Raw genomic sequence first — 19,257 nt, 5'->3', positions numbered from 1 at the left:
ATAGAATACAGAACCCAGAATTGGACCCACAAATGTATGGCCAACTAATCTTTGACAAAGCAGGAAAGAGTATCCAATGGAAAAAAGACAGTCTTTTTAGCAAATGGTGCTGGGAGAACTGGACAGTAACATGCAGAAAAATGAAACTAGACCACTTTCTTACACCATACACAAAAATAAACTCAAAATGGATGAAAGACCTGAATGTGAGACAGGAAACCACCAAAACCCGAGAGGAGAAAGCAGGCAACAACCTCTTTGACCTCAGCTGCAGCAATTTCTTACTTGACACATCTCCAAAGGCAAGGGAATTAAAAGCAAAAATGAACTACTGGGACCTCATCAAGATAAAAAGCTTCTGCACTACAAAGGAAACAATCAACAAAACTAAAAGGCAACTGACGGAATGGGAAAAGACATTTGCAAATGACATATCTGGTAAAGGGCTAGTATCTAAAATCTGTTAAAGAACTCACCAAACTCCACACCCGAAAAACAAATAATCCAGTGAAGAAATGGGCAGAAGACATGAATAGACACTTTTCCAAAGAAGACATCCAGATGGCCAACCGACGCAAGGAGCGATGCTCAGCGTCCCTCATCATCAGGGAAATACAAATGAAAGCCACACTGAGATACCACCTCACACCAGTCAGAGTGGCTAAAATGAACAAATCAGGAGACTATAACGCTGGAGAGGATGTGGAGAAACGGGAACCCTCACGCACTGTTGGTGGGAATGCAAACTGGTGCAGCCGCTCTGGAAAACAGTGTGAAGGTTCCTCAAAAAATTAAAAATAGACTACCCTATGACCCAGCAATAGCACTGCTAGGAATTTACCCAAGGGATACAGGAGTGCTGACGCATAGGGGCACGTGTACCCCAGTGTTTACAGCAGCGCTTTCAACAATAGGCAAATTATGGAAAGTGCCTAAATGTCCAACAACTGACGAATGGATAAAGAAGATGTGGTTTATGTATACAGTGGAATACTACTTGGCAATGAGAAAAGAATGAAATCATGCCATCTGCAGCAACGTGGATGGAACTGGAGGGTATTAGGCTAAGTCAGTCAGAGAAAGACAGATATCATATGTTTTCACTCATATGTGGATCTTGAGAAACTTAACAGAAGACCATGGGGGAAGGGAAGGGGAGGAAAAAAACAGTTACAAACAGAGAGAGAAGGAGGCAAACCATAAGACACCCTTAAATACAGAAAACAAACTGAGGGTTGATGGGGCGTCGGGGAGAGGGGAAAGTGGGTGATGGGAAGGGAGGAAGGCACTGGTTGGGATGAGCACTAGGTATTGTATGGAAGCTAATTTGACAATAAATTATATTAAAATAAAAGGAACTACTGAGGAGGAGGAGGAGGAGGAGGACGAGGAGGAGGAGGAGGAAGAAGAAGAGGGTGGGAAGAATAAGGGGGTGGGAGGAGGAGGAAGGAGGGAGGGGGGAAGGCGGAGGAGGTAGGGGAGAGGAGGGGGAAGCAGAGGAGGAGGAGGAAGGGGAGGATAATGAGGATGTCCGAATGAATGACCAAAGCAGGCTGCTCAACCTTGATGTGTACATCCTGACTCAGTGGGTGTGGCTGGGTATGAATTCTAACTCCCAGGTGGTGCCCTGCTGCTGGGCTAGGACCACACTCTGTGTTCGAGAGCTCCACACCAGGATCCTGAGAGCTCAGGACTTGAAGAACCACACCCTCTCCTACCCTCTACTCCCTCTCAATCTTTCATGACAGGATTCACTCCATTTCACTTCATATCCTTTTGTATCAGTAGGTCACGACATCGGTGACCTGACTAGCACAAGGCCAGCACCTGAGAAATATGAAAATATATAGATGTCTACGTCCCCTTCTCCGAGATTGTTATTTAATTGGTTAAGGGCAGGGCACAGGCATTCCTAAACAAAACAAACCCCCACCTCCCTGGTGATTCTAACAGGAAGCCGGGATGAAAAATACCACATACCGAGCTCCACAGTAACTGAAAGACGCATACCCAGCCACCCTCCAGGCCCCACCTGGATGGAGGAGACCTTTGGCACCGGGAGGTGAGCACAGCTGACTAGTCCGGGTCCCCAGCAACAAGACAACTAGCCATCTTGGACCTCTTCCCCGGAAATCTGCACTGGTATGTCTTTGTTCCCAAACTGTGCTGGTCCGTGTGAAGCAGACTGCCCGGACTTTGAGCTTGCTCCAAGATCCCCAATCAGGGATTTCATCAGCCCACCCCTTCCCCTTGCTGGGCCAAGCCGAAGACCAGCAGCCCCGGACAATCCCGGAGCACAGGCTTCTTGGGCCTGCCTCAGGTCAACTGATAGCCTTCTCCCAGCAGCTGTCCCACATTACTGATCAGGCATGAGAAAAAGTCACAGTAGAGTACCTGGGTAGAACAGCGGGAATCTGATCCGCTCACGTCCAACGTGCACCAGCCCCTACCACCAACTGCCGAGGAAACCAGCTCACCCAACTCACTAGGCAAAGTGACCCCAGGGCAGGAAGGCCGTGTGCTCTTAAGATGCTTGGCCAAATAGCAGTGTCCCTTGCAGAGGTGAGGCTATGAGCACAGCCCCAGACATCACGAAAGGGCAGAACCAGGGGCACAGGGTGAAGAATTAAGGCCCCATGGAAGCAGCAAGCGTGTCTCATGCTGCACAGACACTCACAGCCTGACACACAGCAGGTACCCAGCAGGTACTGTACCTGCTGACCCAGGAGGGACAGTATCCCCCTAAGGGCACAGCATTATGCCAGGCCCCTCGAGCCCTGGGGCCTATCAAAGGGATATGGTGTAATGTCCCTGAGAAGGGGTCCAGGAAGACCCGTGGGGGCAGAGGCACCGGCTCTGTTCTTACTGGTTCGCAGACCTTGAGCGAGTCACGTAATACACGTCCCTCAGTTCTAGAGGGAAAAACTGGAGCTACCTGTCTGCCACCTCTAGACTCACCTACCCCTCTTGTTCCCTCCTAATCCTTCCACCTGGACACCGATCCCCGCTCACCTTGCCAGTACTGTTCCCCATCAGTGGTCCCCTTTGCCCTTCTCTCCTTCACTCCTCTCTAATAAACATATTTAAATCTCCCTCCTCCCTCTTTGCCTCTACCTCCTCCTCCAGCTACCCCTGCATCTGCCCCCTTACCTCCAGTGGTCACACTTCTGTATCTGTGCTGTTTCCACTCACTCCTTCAGCCCTACACCACCACCCACGTTTTATGCGGAAATAGCTCCTGCGAAAGCCATCAGCGGCCTCGTAACTGTCCAACCTGAGGAAGGACTGTCTTCACTCTCCCTCATACTCTGAAGCCTTTGATACAGTCCGCTGATACCTCCTTCTTGGCTTCTGGGTCAAGAACTTCTCCAGGTTTCCCTCCTAGCTCTGTGCCAGTCTGTTCTGACCCCACTTCAGTCAGGTGCTGGCATTCCCTAGGGATCTATCCTTGACCCTCTGCTCTCCCCTGCCTGTTTTCACAGGACAAGTGCATTCACTATCAGACGACTGACCACTACTCCTACCCTGATGATCCAAACCCTTTGATTCCTCCCCAGATCCCATCCTACTATTTCTGGTTGTCTGCTGCACATCCTACCCAGATGATCATAAACGCTTCAAACTCCACATGCCCAAACTGGACCCGTTTCTCTCCACTCTCCGCTGCCCCCCCACCCAGGCCCCACATCATCCTAAACTCAGCCTGCCAACATCTGCCTCCCCTCATGCCATCCCTACTGAACAGTTACTAAATATGATTGATTCTACCCCAATTCCTCATCCCAACCAGTGCTCTCTGGGCTCCTAATGAACTGAATGTTCGGCATTGTGGGAGGCACTGGGCATGTGAAGCTTTAAAAAACCTGGCTGCGGCACAAAGGTCACATGGTCTAGAGCCTCAGAAACACTTTAGAATACAGTCCCTCCATGTCTTCTTGAGACACATAGAGTCTAGATCCCACCCCAGCTTCCCTGCTTCCTAATTGGTCTCTGCCCAATTAGTCTTTCTACACTCAACCCCCTCCTTTGGAACTGCCAACATGAGATGCTTCTAAGAAATAACTTGGATCAAAGCACCCTCCTGCCTCAGTTGCTCCCATTCCTTAAATGAAAAGCCAAAGCTCCTTAGTGGTCACCAGGACCCTGCACCCTCGGGTCACACGCCCTGCAGGTGCACCTGCTATCCTCTTCCCAAGCACATCACCTCCTCTGCAGACTTCCCTCCGGTGGGACACCCTAAGCCCCTCCCCGCCCCATTCATTGGAACCACCTCACTCCAGCGTCATCTCAAAGGGTTCCTCCTCTATGAAATCTTTTCCGACATTTCTAAGCAACTGATGTTTCTCTTCCCACAAAATGTCGTTTGTAACTTGCTTCTGGCACTTCACAGGTAATATAATTTCATATTATATAATTACTGCTCTTCCTGTTTTGCCCACTATCTCCTGACCTCTGAAATTGGAGGCTTGTTTATACCAAGAGTCTATCAGAGTGCCTGGATTACAGAAGATGCTGTATCACATAATATGATTTTATATTATATTATGTGTTTTGTATCTTGCCCAGGAGACTATGACCTCTGTGGTCTGGGACTTCATTATATTTTCAGACTCTATTATAGAGTTCAAAATGTAGCAGATGTTTTGTAAACATCCGACACACAAGTAATAAGATGAGATTAAACATGTGTTACATCCCTTATTAATTGCTAAAATGTATGGTGCATTTACCATGTGGGATATCAGGAGGGTTCCTACCCCATCGCCATTGCTTTGGGGACCAGAGAAGTCACTGTTGTGAGGGGCTGTGTTTAGCGACATCTTTGACCTCTACCCACCAGATGCCACTCCCCAGTAGGAACCCCACTCCCCAGTTGTGACAACCACATTGTCTCCAGACATGACCAGATGTTGAGAACTAGTCTGCTAGACACTTTTAGGGGCTGTCCAAGTATGATCTCAACCCTAGGAGTTAAACACCATGACGACCTGCATCACAGAGACAGGGACCCGATGTGCAGGAAGGGTCAGCAACTTGCCCAAGGGCGAAGGGCTAGTGAGAAGGACTGGGACTCAGGCTGCTTGGCTCTGGAGCCCACATGCCCGACCCTCTACTGCCTCAAAAACTCTCCTGTGAAGGAATGGCTCCCTCGATTCCTTTACTTCCTCGAGCAAGTAAAGGAAGTCAGCCCTCTACCAGATCAAAGTCTTTCAAACGCTTACAGCAGCTACCAGCAGCCTTCCTTGCTCCTTCTCAGGCAGCTTCCTTATGAGACACAGTCTCTATTTGCCACCCAACCCCCTCCCCGTAGCCCGAGGCTCCTCTGGAAGCTCTCCAGCAGGCTTCCAATGCATACAACTGTATCCACAGGATTAGTACCGCCTTCCATCTGGACACCAGACTTCCATGAATGCTGGCTAAGACTGCGCTCACTTTCCTGCCACCACAACACGCCCGTGGCATGGGACTAAAATCCCTCAGCCAGGCCTCCTGAACTTGTGTGGCTACCCTTTTGAACCTAAGAGCAGATCTGTTCTACACCTGCTCATGTGCATTTCATCTTAGGAATCTGGGGTCGCATTTCCACCTGTCAAAGTGAGTGAATCTCAGTGGTGCCAGCCAGCCCACCATGATTCCTCCCAGCTCGGAGTCCTCTGCTAATATTCCAGAGGGGACTCAAGCTGGACTATGAAGTCCACATGACTTGATGCTGTTGCTCGGTAAGGCGAGATGACACACGCCATTGGGGTTCTGTGGGACTATACCCTACTTTAATCAGTCATTCTTGGGTGCAGATGGCTAAGTGCGTGCAATTCTCCCGAACATATCAGTCACCTACAACACTTCTCAGCTCAAAAACGCTCCATGGGCTCCTTGTCTACCCAGAGAGACATGGGTTTGACATCTCTTCACTGATCTCTTTATTCACCTTCTCTACCTGCCATCGAGAGTTCCATGCACACCCAACATTTCCGATCCCCCTTCCCTGCTTGTAAAGATTCTGTTGTTGTTTTGTTTGCTGGTGTATCACCAATGTCTAGAATAGTGACCTGTACACAGTAGGCTCTCAATACAAATTCACTGAATTCATAAATGGATCTATTGGCCGGGGACATCACTGGACCAAGAGAAGAGGAAGCAGCAACAGTGGGTCCCATACTCGCTTCATCCCCTCCGGCCCACCCCCTGGCTAGACACAGCCTGCAGACTGTGTCCTCTCCCCATCACTGAACAGCACAGCATGACCACGGCACGCCCAATGGGGAGTGAGGCCTGCCTTGGCCCCAGCTCATGTGAGACAGCCCAGGGCTGCGTAATTGACCAACTGCCTCAAGGCCCGTGAGTGGGCAGATGGGGGCATCTGTCTGGCCATCCAAGGTTGGAGGGAAAGGGGCCTGACAGGCTTCCCACTGAAGCACAGAAGGCTCTCTGTTCCCCATTCATGGGGTCCACAGGCTGCCGCGCCCCCCATCAGACACCCCAACCAGCCCAGCACTTGCAGCCTCCTGCACAGAAACACTGTATCATCCACTTTATCAGCTGCCAGTCACAAGACACCACGGGGAACCACTTGAAAATCATACTTCTGGTGTCCTTCTGGGTGGGGCAGAAGCTTTGAATTCCAGAAAGCTGAAGCTGTGGCAGGGTAGAGAATCAACGGTACAGACTCATAGCCAGGATTTAAAAAAGGAACAGTATGGTGTGGCTGTGGACCTGCCCCAGGTCCCAGGCAGGGGCTTAGGGTATGTTTCCTTCCCCAGACTTTTCACCCAGGAGTCGACGAATTTGGCCCCAAGATGCCAAGGCTAAAGGCACTACCGGAGTTGGAGCCTGAACTCAGCTCCCCACCAATCTGGCCAGTCCCCTTCCTCCTCTGGCCTCCAGATTCCTCTTCTGAAAACGGTGGAAGGCACCAGCCCTGCCCCATCCCACATGTGGCTATGGAGTACTTGCAGTGTGGCTGGTTCACACTGAATGTGTTGCAAGTGGAAAACATATGCGGTGAGGAAGACACTTGTTGGGATGAGCGCTGGGTGTTAGACATAGGGGATGAATCACTGGATCCACTCCTGAAATCCTAATTGCACTACATGCTAACTAACTTGGATGTAAATTATAAATAAATACGTGAATACATCAATAAATAAAGTTACACTAACAATAAAAAAAAAAAAAGAAAACATGCTGGATTTCAAAGACTTAGTACCAAAAAAAGTGAACTGTCACCTTAAAAATCTATTTGATTGATCACACACTGAACTAATACTTTGGCTATACTGGGTTAAAATATTCAAAATTTATTTCACCTCCTTATTTTTGCTTTTTAAAAATGTAGCTAACTTAACATTAAAAAAATTTTTTTGAACATTTATTTATTATTGAGAGACAGAAAGAGACAGACTGTTAGCAGGGGAGGGGCAGAGAGAGAGGGAGACACAGAACCTGAAGCAGGCTCCAGGCTCTGAGCTATCAGCACAGAGCCCGGCGGGGGGCTTGAACTCACACACCGCGAGATCATGACCTGAGCCGAAGTCGGACGCTTAACTGACTGAGCCACCCAGGTGCCCCTAAGTTAACATTTTTTTTAAATATGTTTATTTTCAGTAATCTCTATACTCAATGTGGGGCCCAAACTCACAGCCCCGAGATCAAGAGTCACATGCTCTTCCAACTGAGCCAGCCAGGAACCCTAACTTAACCTCTTTTAAAATTTAAAATTACCTATGTGGCTTGAGTTTGTGGTTCCCACTGTTTTTTTTGTTTTGTTTTGTTTTGTTTTGTTTTGTTTTGTTTTGTTTTGTTTTGTTTGAGAGTGAGAGAACATGGGGGAGGGGCAGAGAGAGAGAGAGAGAGAGATTGAGAATATCAAGCAGACCTGGATACGGGCTCAATCTCACAACCTTGGGCTCATGACCTGAGCCGAAATCAAGAGTCAAATGCTCAACTGGCTGAGACACCCAGGCGCCTGCCCCCCAGTGCATTTCCACTGGACAGCGCTGGACCAGGCAATCTCTGAGATCCTACTGGAAGCACCTGTAGAGCACATTAAGCTGCACACGCTTCCTGGACCCCAGCTCAGGAAGGCTAAATCAGAGTGTCCGAGATGCCTCCAGAGGGCCCTGGTCACTCTGACAGTCACAGTGAGCACTGTCTCAAGGTCTCTAGAGTGTCAGAGTTGAGAAGACTCCACTCTTCCCCAGCATCCGTTCCCCTCTTCCTGGGCTGTCAGGGTTCTGGATGCACAGCCACAGTTCAAGGTGACATTGGCACCTGGCACACCAGCCCAATCTCCGCTCTGCCCACATCCAACGTCTTCCTGACCCTGGCAACTCGCCCCAGTGCCTGAGCAGAACTGGCCTCACGGCTACGCCTCGCACACCACACCCTCCCGGGGTCCACGTGGACGGCCATGTTTAGGTTGGCAAGCGGGTCACATGGAACTGTCTTGCCAGAACCTTCGCTCCTCCTCAGGCCAAGAGCTGTGCCTGGGGCACTGGCCAGTGGGCCTGAACCCTGCCTCTGCCACTTAGCATCCCTAAGCCTTGGTCTCCCCATCTGTAGAATGGAGGCCAAGAGCCCCTGCCACAAGTCCCACTGTGCTGGTTAACATGATAACATAGGAAAGACACATGGGAAACGCTCAGCGAATAGCAACTATTAGCCATACTTCTTCATGTGCTAAGTGAAATCCAAAAGCTGCGGCTGTGTGGAATGCAGGGTGGATTAAAACATCATTTTAAAAACACTATTTTTTGGTGGGGCGCCTGGATGGTGCAGTCAGTGGAGTGTGCAGCCCTTGATCTCTGGGTTGTACTTAAAAATAAAAATTTTTAAAAAAATAATAAAAAATAAATGAAAAAAACCACGATTTTTCACTCAGTCTGTTGTGCGACCAAAGGCAAAGAAATAAACACTGAACCTTACGTGATGCCCATGTGACTGTCCACCGAACAGAGAAAGTCCCCGATGACCCCTGGGCTTCCCCAGCGCTTCCTAAACACACCCTCCCCTCCCCAAAGAGAAGAAGTTTAGCTTGCACGCCCCCTCCACACCTGACCCCCATTTGAGAATGGAGACAGGGCTAAAGATTCCCATCTGAGTCCTTGTCTTGGCAGGGGCTGACGGCAGGATAAATGGTGTGGGATCTGGAATCACAAGCCCAGACCTCCGTCCCTGGCTTCCCTTGTCCTGGCCACTCTCCCTTTCATGCTGCCCCTCAAGCCAGGGTCCCAGACTACCCAATCTAGGAGTCTCCTCCCGGCCCCCAGTCTTGCCTCCTCACTCCGTTTTGCTTCCTTTGTAGCAGTGACACCACGCTATTTCCCGTACCCCAAGAAAGCAGGGACTCCTTGTGGCCGACAGTATCTCTCGCACCAAATTTAATGCATGTCACGTGGTAGGTAACTGACAAACACTGAAATGAACACGTGTCTAAATGAACGAGCAAATGAGCAGGACAAGCGTGGACAGAAAACTTTCGTCAGATTAGACCATCCCAGACCCTTATTCTGCAAAGACCTGAGCACACAAGGCACTAGGAGCCTGCTAGAGGCTGGGCTCAGGGGCTGGCGGAGGCACCAAGTGTCACAACTTTTGCCAAACACACATGGCTGAGCTCACAAACATACCCTTATCACCAAGAAGGCGTGGCTTCTGCACCACCTTTGACTCACCTTAATCACCACCAGCTCCAGGGCTATTGGACCACACGATGAGCTGATGTCAACCAACAGACCTATCGAGATCCCAGGAGAGCCTCGAAGATGCCCTATTACCTCACATCCCCTTTATTTGTTCCCCAAGAGGGCCAGCCTAGGCTAAAACCTCAGCCACCCCTCCCTGCACCTCAAAGGACCTTTGGCATCCTGGAGGCAGAGGAGAGGGGTCTGGACACAAACCTGAGGTTCAATCCCACCTCTGCAGTCACAGGCCAGGCAGTCCTGAACAAGCTCCTGTATCTCTCAGGACCTCAGATTCCTCATCTGTGAAATTCAGGTCACAAGAGCAAGTTTTGGGAGGTGTGTGATCCTCGAAAGCCATCCTGAGATCGAAAAGCCTTAGTACAGGCCAGGCCGACACCATGGGAGGGGTCCACAACCACAACCATACTCCCCTCTCCTCCCAGCTGCTGTCTCCATGGCACACTACGAGGGCACACGCAGCTGCTCGGTCAGAGGGGGAGGAGCAGTGCCACCCAGGCTCTGCCCTGCACGAAACCCAGGTCCTGTGTACTGGTCAGACTGGAGTTGCACTGCTGTCACGTGAGAAGCACGGGATAGGAGAGAGGGAGCAGGCCTCACTGCAGAAGCCACTGTCTCTGGGCATAGCATGTTCTAGAGAAGGTGCCCAGACCCCCAATCAGTCCCATCCCACAGGCATAGAGATGGGCCCCCTCCCCTGAGCAGCGCCCCCTCTCCATAGCAGTTCCAGAAGCAGTACCCTCCTCACTTATTTCCAAAGTGATATTCCCTCTGCTGGTTCTCCCCTGTCTCGGGCAGGTACTCCCAAAGTCCTCAGGCAGGGACAGTGCAGGGCAATGAAAAACATTCTAGCTCTGACCCAAGAACGGTGGCTATCAGCACGGCTGTTTGGGAACATCTGGGAATAGCAGGGAAACAGCTCTCCCCTGTCTATCCAAGCTGTCCTGCCATGGTGGTTCTGGAACACGGAGGTTTCAGGAGGTCAACAGGGGGAGGACCCGCTCCTGAATTCCTATTAGGAGCCCAACCGAGTTAGGGGAGCTGAGGGTGGGGGTAGGGAAAAGAGGGAAGTGCCATGTGGCAATGTAGCACCTGCGGTGGGGGCTCTGAGAAATGAAACCAGGAAGAAGGAAAAGCAAGACCCCATTTCCTGCAGTAGCTGTCCCCAAGGAAGAGCGAAGCCAGCAAGGCCCTTTTAAGGTTCCACATCAGTTAAGACTTTCAATGAACCGACTCTCCTCCAAGTAAAAGGTTGACGAGGAGCTAAGGGGGTGGGGCGGCTAGCATTCTAGGTGCTGCTGGGGAAGGTGCAGACCTTCCAGGGCAAGCAGTGGTCCCTGGGGGCAGAGGCCAGAGCAGAGCAGGTGGGAATGCTGGCTGGAGGGCCGGCTGATGCTCAGGTTATCAAAGATGCCCCAGGACCACCTCTGCCCCTGGGGCTCCTCCACGGGGGACATGTCCAGCAAATCCGTCCGAGTGCTCACAGCCCCATCCATAACCCAGAGCCAGGAGGCACCAGGGAGACACTCTGAAAGCCTTCTCAAGCCCACCCTGCTCCGGTCCGTTCCGACCCTCCCGCGTCGAAAACCTCCAAAGGCATCTCTGTGCAAAAACACACCCGTCTCTGCTCACCCACAGGCACACCCCCAAACCAACCCTGGAAACACACAGAAATGTAGTGACCCCTACACACACGTGCACACACCCCTCATTCCTTCTTCCCTGCCCACCCCACCCCACCCCACCCACCCCCAACGTACAGCTTCTGAGGTCTGCTGAGCCCCCTCCGCCAGGGCGCTCTCTTCCCCCATCCTGCGGCCCAGGGCACGGGCCACAGGGCTTCACCTTCAGCTCCCGCTCCAGCCCGGTTTGTTTGTCAGGCTGCAGGTCCCTGGAGCTATCAGCCAGGGAGCACTTCAAGAGCAGGGAGTGGCTAAGCCAGCCCTCTGGGGATCTCTTCACCTCTGAAAGTTGGGTAAAGAGAAACTCTGGACTTCTGGCCCTCGGCCTGGCCAAGCCCGGCTGCCAGCGACAGAGTCACACTCCTGTTATGCTCAGAGGTTCTTGGGGAGGTGGGCGCTGGGGGAGGGGGAGGGCTACAGGAAAGTGAACGACAGGAAGATACACAGCCTCAAAGGGATGTCCCCGGTGGGGCTAGGGAGTGTCCCAAGGCAGCCGGGGACCTCAGTCACACACAGGACAGAGGCAGCTGCCCGGGAACCTCAGTCACACACGGGACAGAGGACACCCCCACCCAGCACCCTCATAGCGCTCACTCACCATCCTCCTGGCCTGGTCTCTTTGTCCAGGCACCTAACCCTGATTCGTGTGAGAGGGGCCATCCTCCTGGCCCACCCACCCACAGATCGGGAAACTCCTAAGCCCTCTCCTAGCCATCCCCCTTCCCCAAACAGACCTTTCTGTCTCGAGCCCTGAGGCATTAGCAATTGCAGGAGCATCCCAGCACCCAGACCTGGGGCAGGTGGTGGGAGGCAAGCCACAAGCTGGTCAGGGCCTAGGGACTGAGGATTCCAGAGTCTAGGGCTCGTTCAGCAGGTTTGGGCCTCGCCCACACCATCTCTCCGCAGAGTTATGGCTTGGTTTCTATAGGATACCTCCTGGGCAGACACCTTAAAATCGAATCGAGGGAGGTGCTAGGGGTCAAGCCAAGTGCCAGAACCCAGAGAATCTGGGGCCTTGCCAGCAGCTCCTCCCCCCTCTGTTGTTTTCAGGTTAGAAGAATACAGCCCTGTTAATCCACTGCAGCCTGGGGACAAGCACTACCCTTTAGGGCCAAATGGAATCCAGAGGCTCTTTTCAAGGAAGCCTGTGCCAGAAAAGGACTGGGGAAAACTGAGGCACAGGGAAGAAAACCTGAGAAAACTCAGGAGACCACGCCGTCACTGGGGCCCTGGCCCTACTGGTCCTCCTGCCCTCTTCCCAGTGTCTGTTTGCTCCTGCCTAGGAGCTGGCAGGATCAGGGCCCTGGGACAAGGTACCTCCCACCCCCGAAAGCACCCCCAAAGCCTGGCCAGCTCACCTGGCCTTCCCGGCTGTCAGTCCAGCTGTTCCGGAAAGAGAACATTTTCTTCCCCCTCTATTTGGACAGCTGCAGGGACAGTGATGGCAAAAAGAGAAGGTCTGATTACTGAGGGAGGGGACAGTGCAGGGACAGGGCCACAGGGCCTCCGACGGGGTGGCCAGAGGGTCTGGAGCTAGGGGGAGGTCCCAGACAGGAGACTGGGCCAGGGACCTAGGTGGGGCCTTGAGCAGCCCAACAGGGTACAGGGAACAGCTGCCATCCAGAGGGTAGCAAGAGGGGCTTCTAGAGCCAGGCCTGGGACCTGGAGTCATGAATGGACGCCCGAGAGCAAGGGAGGAGAATGACTCCCTTCTTTACCAAAGCACTCAGCTACAGGGTGGGGCTAAGGATGGCCCTCGGGCCCAGCCCCGAACCCTTCCTCCCAGGCAGATCCCCAGCAGATCCAGGGCTGGTGGGTGGGGTGCAAGGAGGGGAAGACAAGGCAGCTACAGGACAAAAGTCAGAAGACCCAGAAATCCAGCTCCTTCCCAATCAGGAGGCCGGAAGTAGAACAGTAGGGCCAAGACGCACACTTTTCCTCCTCTCTCTGCTTCCCGACGGTCTCTCTCTCACTCCCCTGCCCCTCCTCCCGGTCCCTGTCCCCTTTCCAACCATCATGTCCTGGTGTCTCCCTGTCCCCATCTCCACCTCCCCCCCATCGCCTCCCTCCCCCCCCCCCAGCCCCCCACCCTCGGGTTATGTAAGGGGCCTGAGAACAACACAGAGGGAGCTTTGTTGTCAAACCAAATCCATACGGAGCCGGAATCGGCCAACGCAGCTGTTCCCCATTCCCTCCGCCTTGGCAGAGTTGAGATGCTGGGCAGGAAGCCCCCACACGCCTCCATTTTGGGAGGTGGGGGGCAAACGCTGGCCCTAGGGGCCCCGGGCAGCTAAACGGGTGGCCAGAGATCAGTCACCATTGCGTGGGACCACAGCAGGGGACCAGCCGGCTCCCAAGACAGAAGGGAGTCCCAGTGCAAAGCCAAGGTCACACAGACCACAGAGAGGAGAGCACCAGGCTAGAAGCAGGCCTGGATAGTGGCAGGCCTAGAAGGCGGGGGGGGGGGGGGGGGGGGGGGGGGGACAGGACACAACCTCCCACAGGCCCACCCGTGTTCTTGTCCACACACGGATGCATGCCTATGCTCTCTCTCTCCCACACAACCCACGGACACGCTCATGCACACACAGCGCACGCGCGCATGAACACACACATCGGCCCAAGCACAACACGCCGTGTGTGCTCACCTGGAAGGTGTCTGAATGGAAATCTCCTCCCTGCTCTGGCCAGCCTCCTCCATCCCAGCAGGTACCTCTGGAGAAAGAGCTGGAGCTCTGGAGAGAGGAGGGCGGGGGGGCAGAGGTCAGAAGCCAGAGAAGCTCCACCACCAGGTTCTTCTTTGCCGACCCTCAGGCTCCAGGACAAGGTCCCACTGTCCTTACCAGGGCGGTGTCCAAGAAGGGGGGGACGGGGGGGGGGGGCAGGGAGCTGAGTTGAAGTTTACTTTGAGTTTACTTTGGGCTGGCACCGTCCCTTCACCAAGCTCAGGGGCTGGAAGAGCCATCTCACTAGAAAATGCTGGAGCTGCCAAGAACAGCAGGCTCTCCTGAGCCTCCACAGCCCAGCAGGGCACCTCCCCGGCCACCGGAAGTCCGGCTGCCAGTGTCAGGACAAGTTGGATGTTGAGGCAAGGGGGGTGAGGACCCCGGGGGAAAGAACAGATGTCAGACACGAAGGGAGAGGGAGGAAAAGGGAAGAAAGGAAGGCAGAAAACGGTCAACAAAAGACAGAAAAAGACAGGACCCAGGAGCGGACCAGAGGAGAACAGTGAGTGTGGCGAGAAGGGCCCAAGAGCCCAGGAGGATGGGCTCCCCCTCTCCCTGAACGCACTCTCCCCAGCCAGGCCTTGGCTAAGCCCCTGGGAGGACAGAGCCAGCCTGGGAGAAGCAGGACAGAAGTGGACATTTCCAGGGGTGTCCTAGTCCACCAGCTCCTCCGCCAGCCATGCCCCGGGGGATTTCAGCCTCCCCAGTCCTGGGTCTTTGGGGCCTGGAGAACAGAAAGCCCGAATAACGTCAGGACCTCAGAGACAGGGATGAGACAGAGGCAGCGGTGGACGGAGGGGCAGAGAGAGCGGGGGTCACTCCTGAGACAGTCTCCTTCCTCCCTGTGGGGAGAGACACTCTGTGACCTCCAAGGGCAAGTTACTAAAACAACAACAATAAAAAAACAACAACACCCCAGCGAGTTACTTTTCTGAGTCTCAGCTCCCTCATTTGCAAAAGGAAACAGTTACTGAGAGGCCACCGTGTGCCAGCACGGTGCCAGGTGCTGGGAACACCAGGGTAAGGCAGTCGCAATCCTGCCCTATGGTGACCTCTGAGGCCTCTGCCAGCTTGTTTACCTCATTTGCGTTTCACAGACCTGGGAGGTGGGGCAGATACTATTAGCCCAATTAACAGATGTGCTGATGGAGAACGAATAATGGCCACGGCTCTGCCTGAGGTCACAGACCTGGGGAGTAGACAGAGAGGAGACCAAGGATGCCATCCGGCTCCTGCCAGGCCGCCTGCCCCTGGCTGCTGGGCCGGCAGGGAGACACCTGTCAGTGTCTGGGCCCCACCTGGAACCACAGAAAACACAGCAGCCAGCATTTACAGGGTGCTGGATTCCGCGCACTGGGATGTCACTAGAAACGCTCTCTCGTTCAGAAGTGTGAGCTCCTCGGGGGAAACCGAGGCTCTGTGTCGGGCCCACGGCTGGGCAGCCGGGAAAGGAGTCAAGCCGTGGCTCCCTGTACCACACCACCGTCCCTGCACAACGTGGCCAGCATGGGAGCTGAGGGGAGCGGGGTGCACAGGGAGAGGTGGCAGTGTTCTGGGTGGCCGGGGAGGCTTCCGAGAGCACAGCCTCGGGCTGGATGCCCACGGACACTTGCAATTTAGGAAGATGGCTACCGATGGCACCTGGGCCATACCCGGGGGGGCCGGCCAGAACAAAGGCCAGGAGGTGAGAACACACATGGCGTGCTCCTGGGAAAATAAAAAGTCTTAATGTGGCTGGATGGGGGCTTTCAAATAAAACTCTTTAGAGCCAAGAAACCCTCTGTCCTACTTTCAAAGGGAATTTTATGTGGAAACCCAATATGGAGAAAGAAGAGAAGTGTAGTTGTTTGGGTAGAAGCAAGAACAGGGGTGAACCGTGCCTCCCGAGAGGACACCTGAGAGAGGCTCCTTAGGGCCAGTCTGTGCAAGGTCTTAAAGTCTGGGCTGAGGAGGTGAAACAGGAACAGGGAGGGGACCCACTGAGCCCAGGGCAGGTAGAAGGAGGGGCCTGCTCTCCTCAGGGGGGCAGAAGCCTGCCCATCCTTACCTGGGGCTCCTGCCTGCCTCCCGGGTGCCCAGAGAGACCCCCAGGGGAGGGGGAGACCCCAGGCAGCCAGGCCAGGCCCTTCTCTGACCAACAGCTCACCTGTCTGCTCACTGCCTTTGCCCCAAGAAAAGGAGGAAGGAAAAACAGGAACGCAGTGAAGACAAAGTCAGAAAACCCAAGCTATGTCTTCCATTCATTTATCAAACAAATATTTACTGAGCACTTGTTATTTGCTAGACATGATTCCAGGCATGAAGAATATAGCAGTAAACAAGACAGACAAGTTCTGGGAGCTTTACACCAAAATCCTAAAATCTCAGCGAGAAAATGCCTTAAAAGTTTTCAGATCTGCTCCACACCACAAACGTGCTCCTGCTATGCCCACATCTCCTTTGGCCTGTCCCCATCAAGGTCACCAGTCGATGCGTACGCATCTTCCACGATAGGGAACGTGTCCCCTCCACAGGCAGGAGCATGCTCCAGAGCCTCCAGATGGCCACACCAGAAGACCCCCGCTGGTGTCCCTCCCCACCCAGCCTAGGCAGAGCCTGAGGCAAGGGAGTCAACAGAGCGTCAAATGCACTGTTAGAATGTGCAGGTTTTATTCTATATCAACACAAAATATAAGGATTCCTTGCTAGTTCTGCTGATTCTGAGTCAATGGCCTGGGACCAAGGGAAATGAGTCAGCCCCGTTCTCACCTGCCCAGAGCTCCCGGGCCCCTCAGCCTCTGCCACCGTGACTGCCCTGTTCGCTTCCCTCCCAGAACCCCCCAGCAGTCGTCCCCAGAGCGTGCCTGCGCTGGTGCCCACTTCTCTCCTGCCGTCGCTTCCAGCCAGGCCTCCCTCCTCCTGACCTGTGCACCTGCAAAGGGCAGAGGGGGCTGTGGAAGCTGCGAGGCAGAAGGAGAAGCCCGCCACTAGGACCTCTCCAGGCCGGGGCCAGGCCAGGGCGGGTGTCAAGCAAGGACCCTGGAGCAAAGGTGCTCCTGTCTGGCAGGAATGTGGGGATGCCAGGCCCCGGAGCAGCCGCCTTGGCCCAGATCCCCCTGCTCGGACCTGTAGGGCCCCTCCCCATCTCCACGTGTGGCCACCGTTGCCGGATGAGGCCTTGCAGCCCTGTGGGCGGCAGCTGGGGGAGCCGCTGCATTTCCAAAGGAATAGGAGCCGGCAGGCGGGCCAGATGGAAGCAATTACGGGGGAAAGCAGGAGAGGTGGGGGCTAGGAGGGGCTGGGAGGGCCAGCGGTGGGGAGGGAGGACGAGAGAGAGAGAGAGAGAGAGAGAGAGAGAGAGAGAGAGAGAGAGAGAGAGGACAGCCCCGCCCTGCCGGACCACAGGGGGCTGACAAGCAAAGTGCCTGCACTCACAGGAAGGGGGCCACATGGGCAAATGGGCAGGGCAAGATGTGGGGTTCGCAAGGGCTCTGGCCTGGGAATCAGGAGGCGGAGGCTATGGTCGGCCTTAGTCACCGATACACTGTGGCCCTGAGCAAAGCCCTTCACACCTCTGAGACTCTTCAGCCATCACAGGAAAGGGGAGGAGGAGCTTGGGGAAGCAGTGCTGGACTCAACTGGCAAGTGCAGGTTTCCTAAACAGGACTAGATACAAAGTCTCCGCTCAGCTGCTCCCAAGCAGTGTGAGCAGTGTGACCGTGGCCATGCCGTTTACGCTTCTCCAGGCTCCGTTTCTTCGTTTATAAATGGGCTGAGAGAAAGGGTTGTGTGAGGCTTACGTGATTTAAATAAGTATATAGAGCACCTTTTTTTTTTTCTTGTAAGTTTACTGGGCCAGGCTTTTAAGAAGTGCTTGATTGACAAATGGTAACTATTTTTGTTATCTGCTAAGTCTTTTTTATTCTAAGGAGGTCTTTACAGAGGCTGCATGGGCAGAGGACACAGGGCAGGTGGGGGGCATGGATCCCACACCCTGGAGGAGGGGTGGGATCCAAGGCAGGAACAACAGTGTGCGGGCCCAGCACTCTGCAAAGTGGTCCCTGTCCTCTCCAGCCATCACCACCCTCCCCACCCCACACAGGAAAGCAAGAGCCTGGAGCCCCTGAGCCACTGGGCTGGGCTTCGGAGGGAAGCTCCAGGCAGGAGGAAGGGACTATCCTATAACAGCTCCTCTGGGCTTCCAGAGCCAGGCCTTCTCCCGCTCAAGGCCCAGGTAGACACGGAGGGCTTCACCTAGGCCCGCACCTCCCCTCAGCCCCAGCAGCAGCATCTCTTCCCTGCTGGACAGAAGCCAGGGCCTCAGATTCTAGAGCAGTCACATCATCTTTCTACAGGCAGCTTTGCAGGGGGCAGGGTGGGCAGAGATAGTGAGATAGTGCCAGGAGCCGCCTGTCTGCTGGTCCCAGGCAAGGGGCCAAGACCAGAAGAAAACCTGCAGTTCTGGACACCGATGGCCCTCACACCCTGAAAAGCAAGCGACCCCACACAACCCCTTGGCAGAGTTCAGCCCCTGCTGGGCTCAAGGGGTACCCATCAGGGGCCCCAGGGGAACTGGCTGGGGTCCAGGCGTCACATACAGCTACATTCAACCACTTCCTCCATCTGTAGCACAAATAGTGTCTCTCTCTCTCTCACACACACACACACACACACACACACACAGGGAATGTGGTAGAGGTCAGGGGTGCTTCTGAGGCCAGGGGTGGCCAGCAGCGTACCCAGGGTCTCTCAGAACACGCATATGCAGAAGTGCTGAGCATTCTGGGAAGGGGGCAACCAAGGAGAGATGGGGGAACAAGTGACTACAGCTCCAAAACCTGCCTAGCCTAGTTGTTTTGTCAAGGCAACCAAAAGTTTCAGATCAAGGTCCCAGGTCTTAAGAAGGAAGGAGGGCCCTGGGGGGTCAGGGAAACAGCAGCTGCCTGCCACAGGGGAAATGTCTACCCAGAGGGCAGCTAAGGAGTCCACAGGGAGGGAGCAAGTGCTCTCCTTTTCCTGAGGGCCCTCCCCTCACTACCTGACCACCCCCACCCTCCAGAGCCCAGGGCCCATCTCCAGGGATTCAGGAGCTCAACTGGGCTCTGGTGCCTGCCTCGATCTCAATCTGTAGACCTGACCCTCAGACTCTGGAATGTTCTGTGACACTGA

General features: G+C 54.1%; 1 protein-coding gene across 6 annotated transcripts in view; it reads right to left on the bottom strand.

Annotated features, from left to right (window-relative positions):
• The window catches only part of ST3GAL4 (ST3 beta-galactoside alpha-2,3-sialyltransferase 4), a 32,775-nt gene that overhangs the window by 11,164 nt on the left and 2,354 nt on the right, over positions 1 to 19,257 (bottom strand). For 2 of the 6 annotated variants that reach the window (XM_043579785.1, XM_043579783.1), the window contains exon 2: positions 14,032 to 14,118. The exons of 1 other annotated variant lie outside the window; for it this stretch is intronic. Coding sequence is in view for 3 of the 5 variants with exons in the window: in XM_043579781.1 (XP_043435716.1) it covers positions 11,462 to 11,512 (51 nt within the window). In the remaining 2 variants the exon portion in view is untranslated. Of the gene's footprint in view, positions 1 to 11,461; positions 11,579 to 12,741; positions 12,811 to 14,031; positions 14,119 to 19,257 lie in introns of those variants that run through there. 3 more of the 6 variants (XM_043579780.1, XM_043579781.1, XM_043579779.1) reach the window with 3 other exon arrangements.

Source organism: Prionailurus bengalensis, chromosome D1 (assembly GCF_016509475.1).
Source record: "Prionailurus bengalensis isolate Pbe53 chromosome D1, Fcat_Pben_1.1_paternal_pri, whole genome shotgun sequence".
Taxonomy (NCBI): domain Eukaryota; kingdom Metazoa; phylum Chordata; class Mammalia; order Carnivora; family Felidae; genus Prionailurus; species Prionailurus bengalensis.
This window is presented reverse-complemented; position numbering and strand designations above follow the sequence as displayed.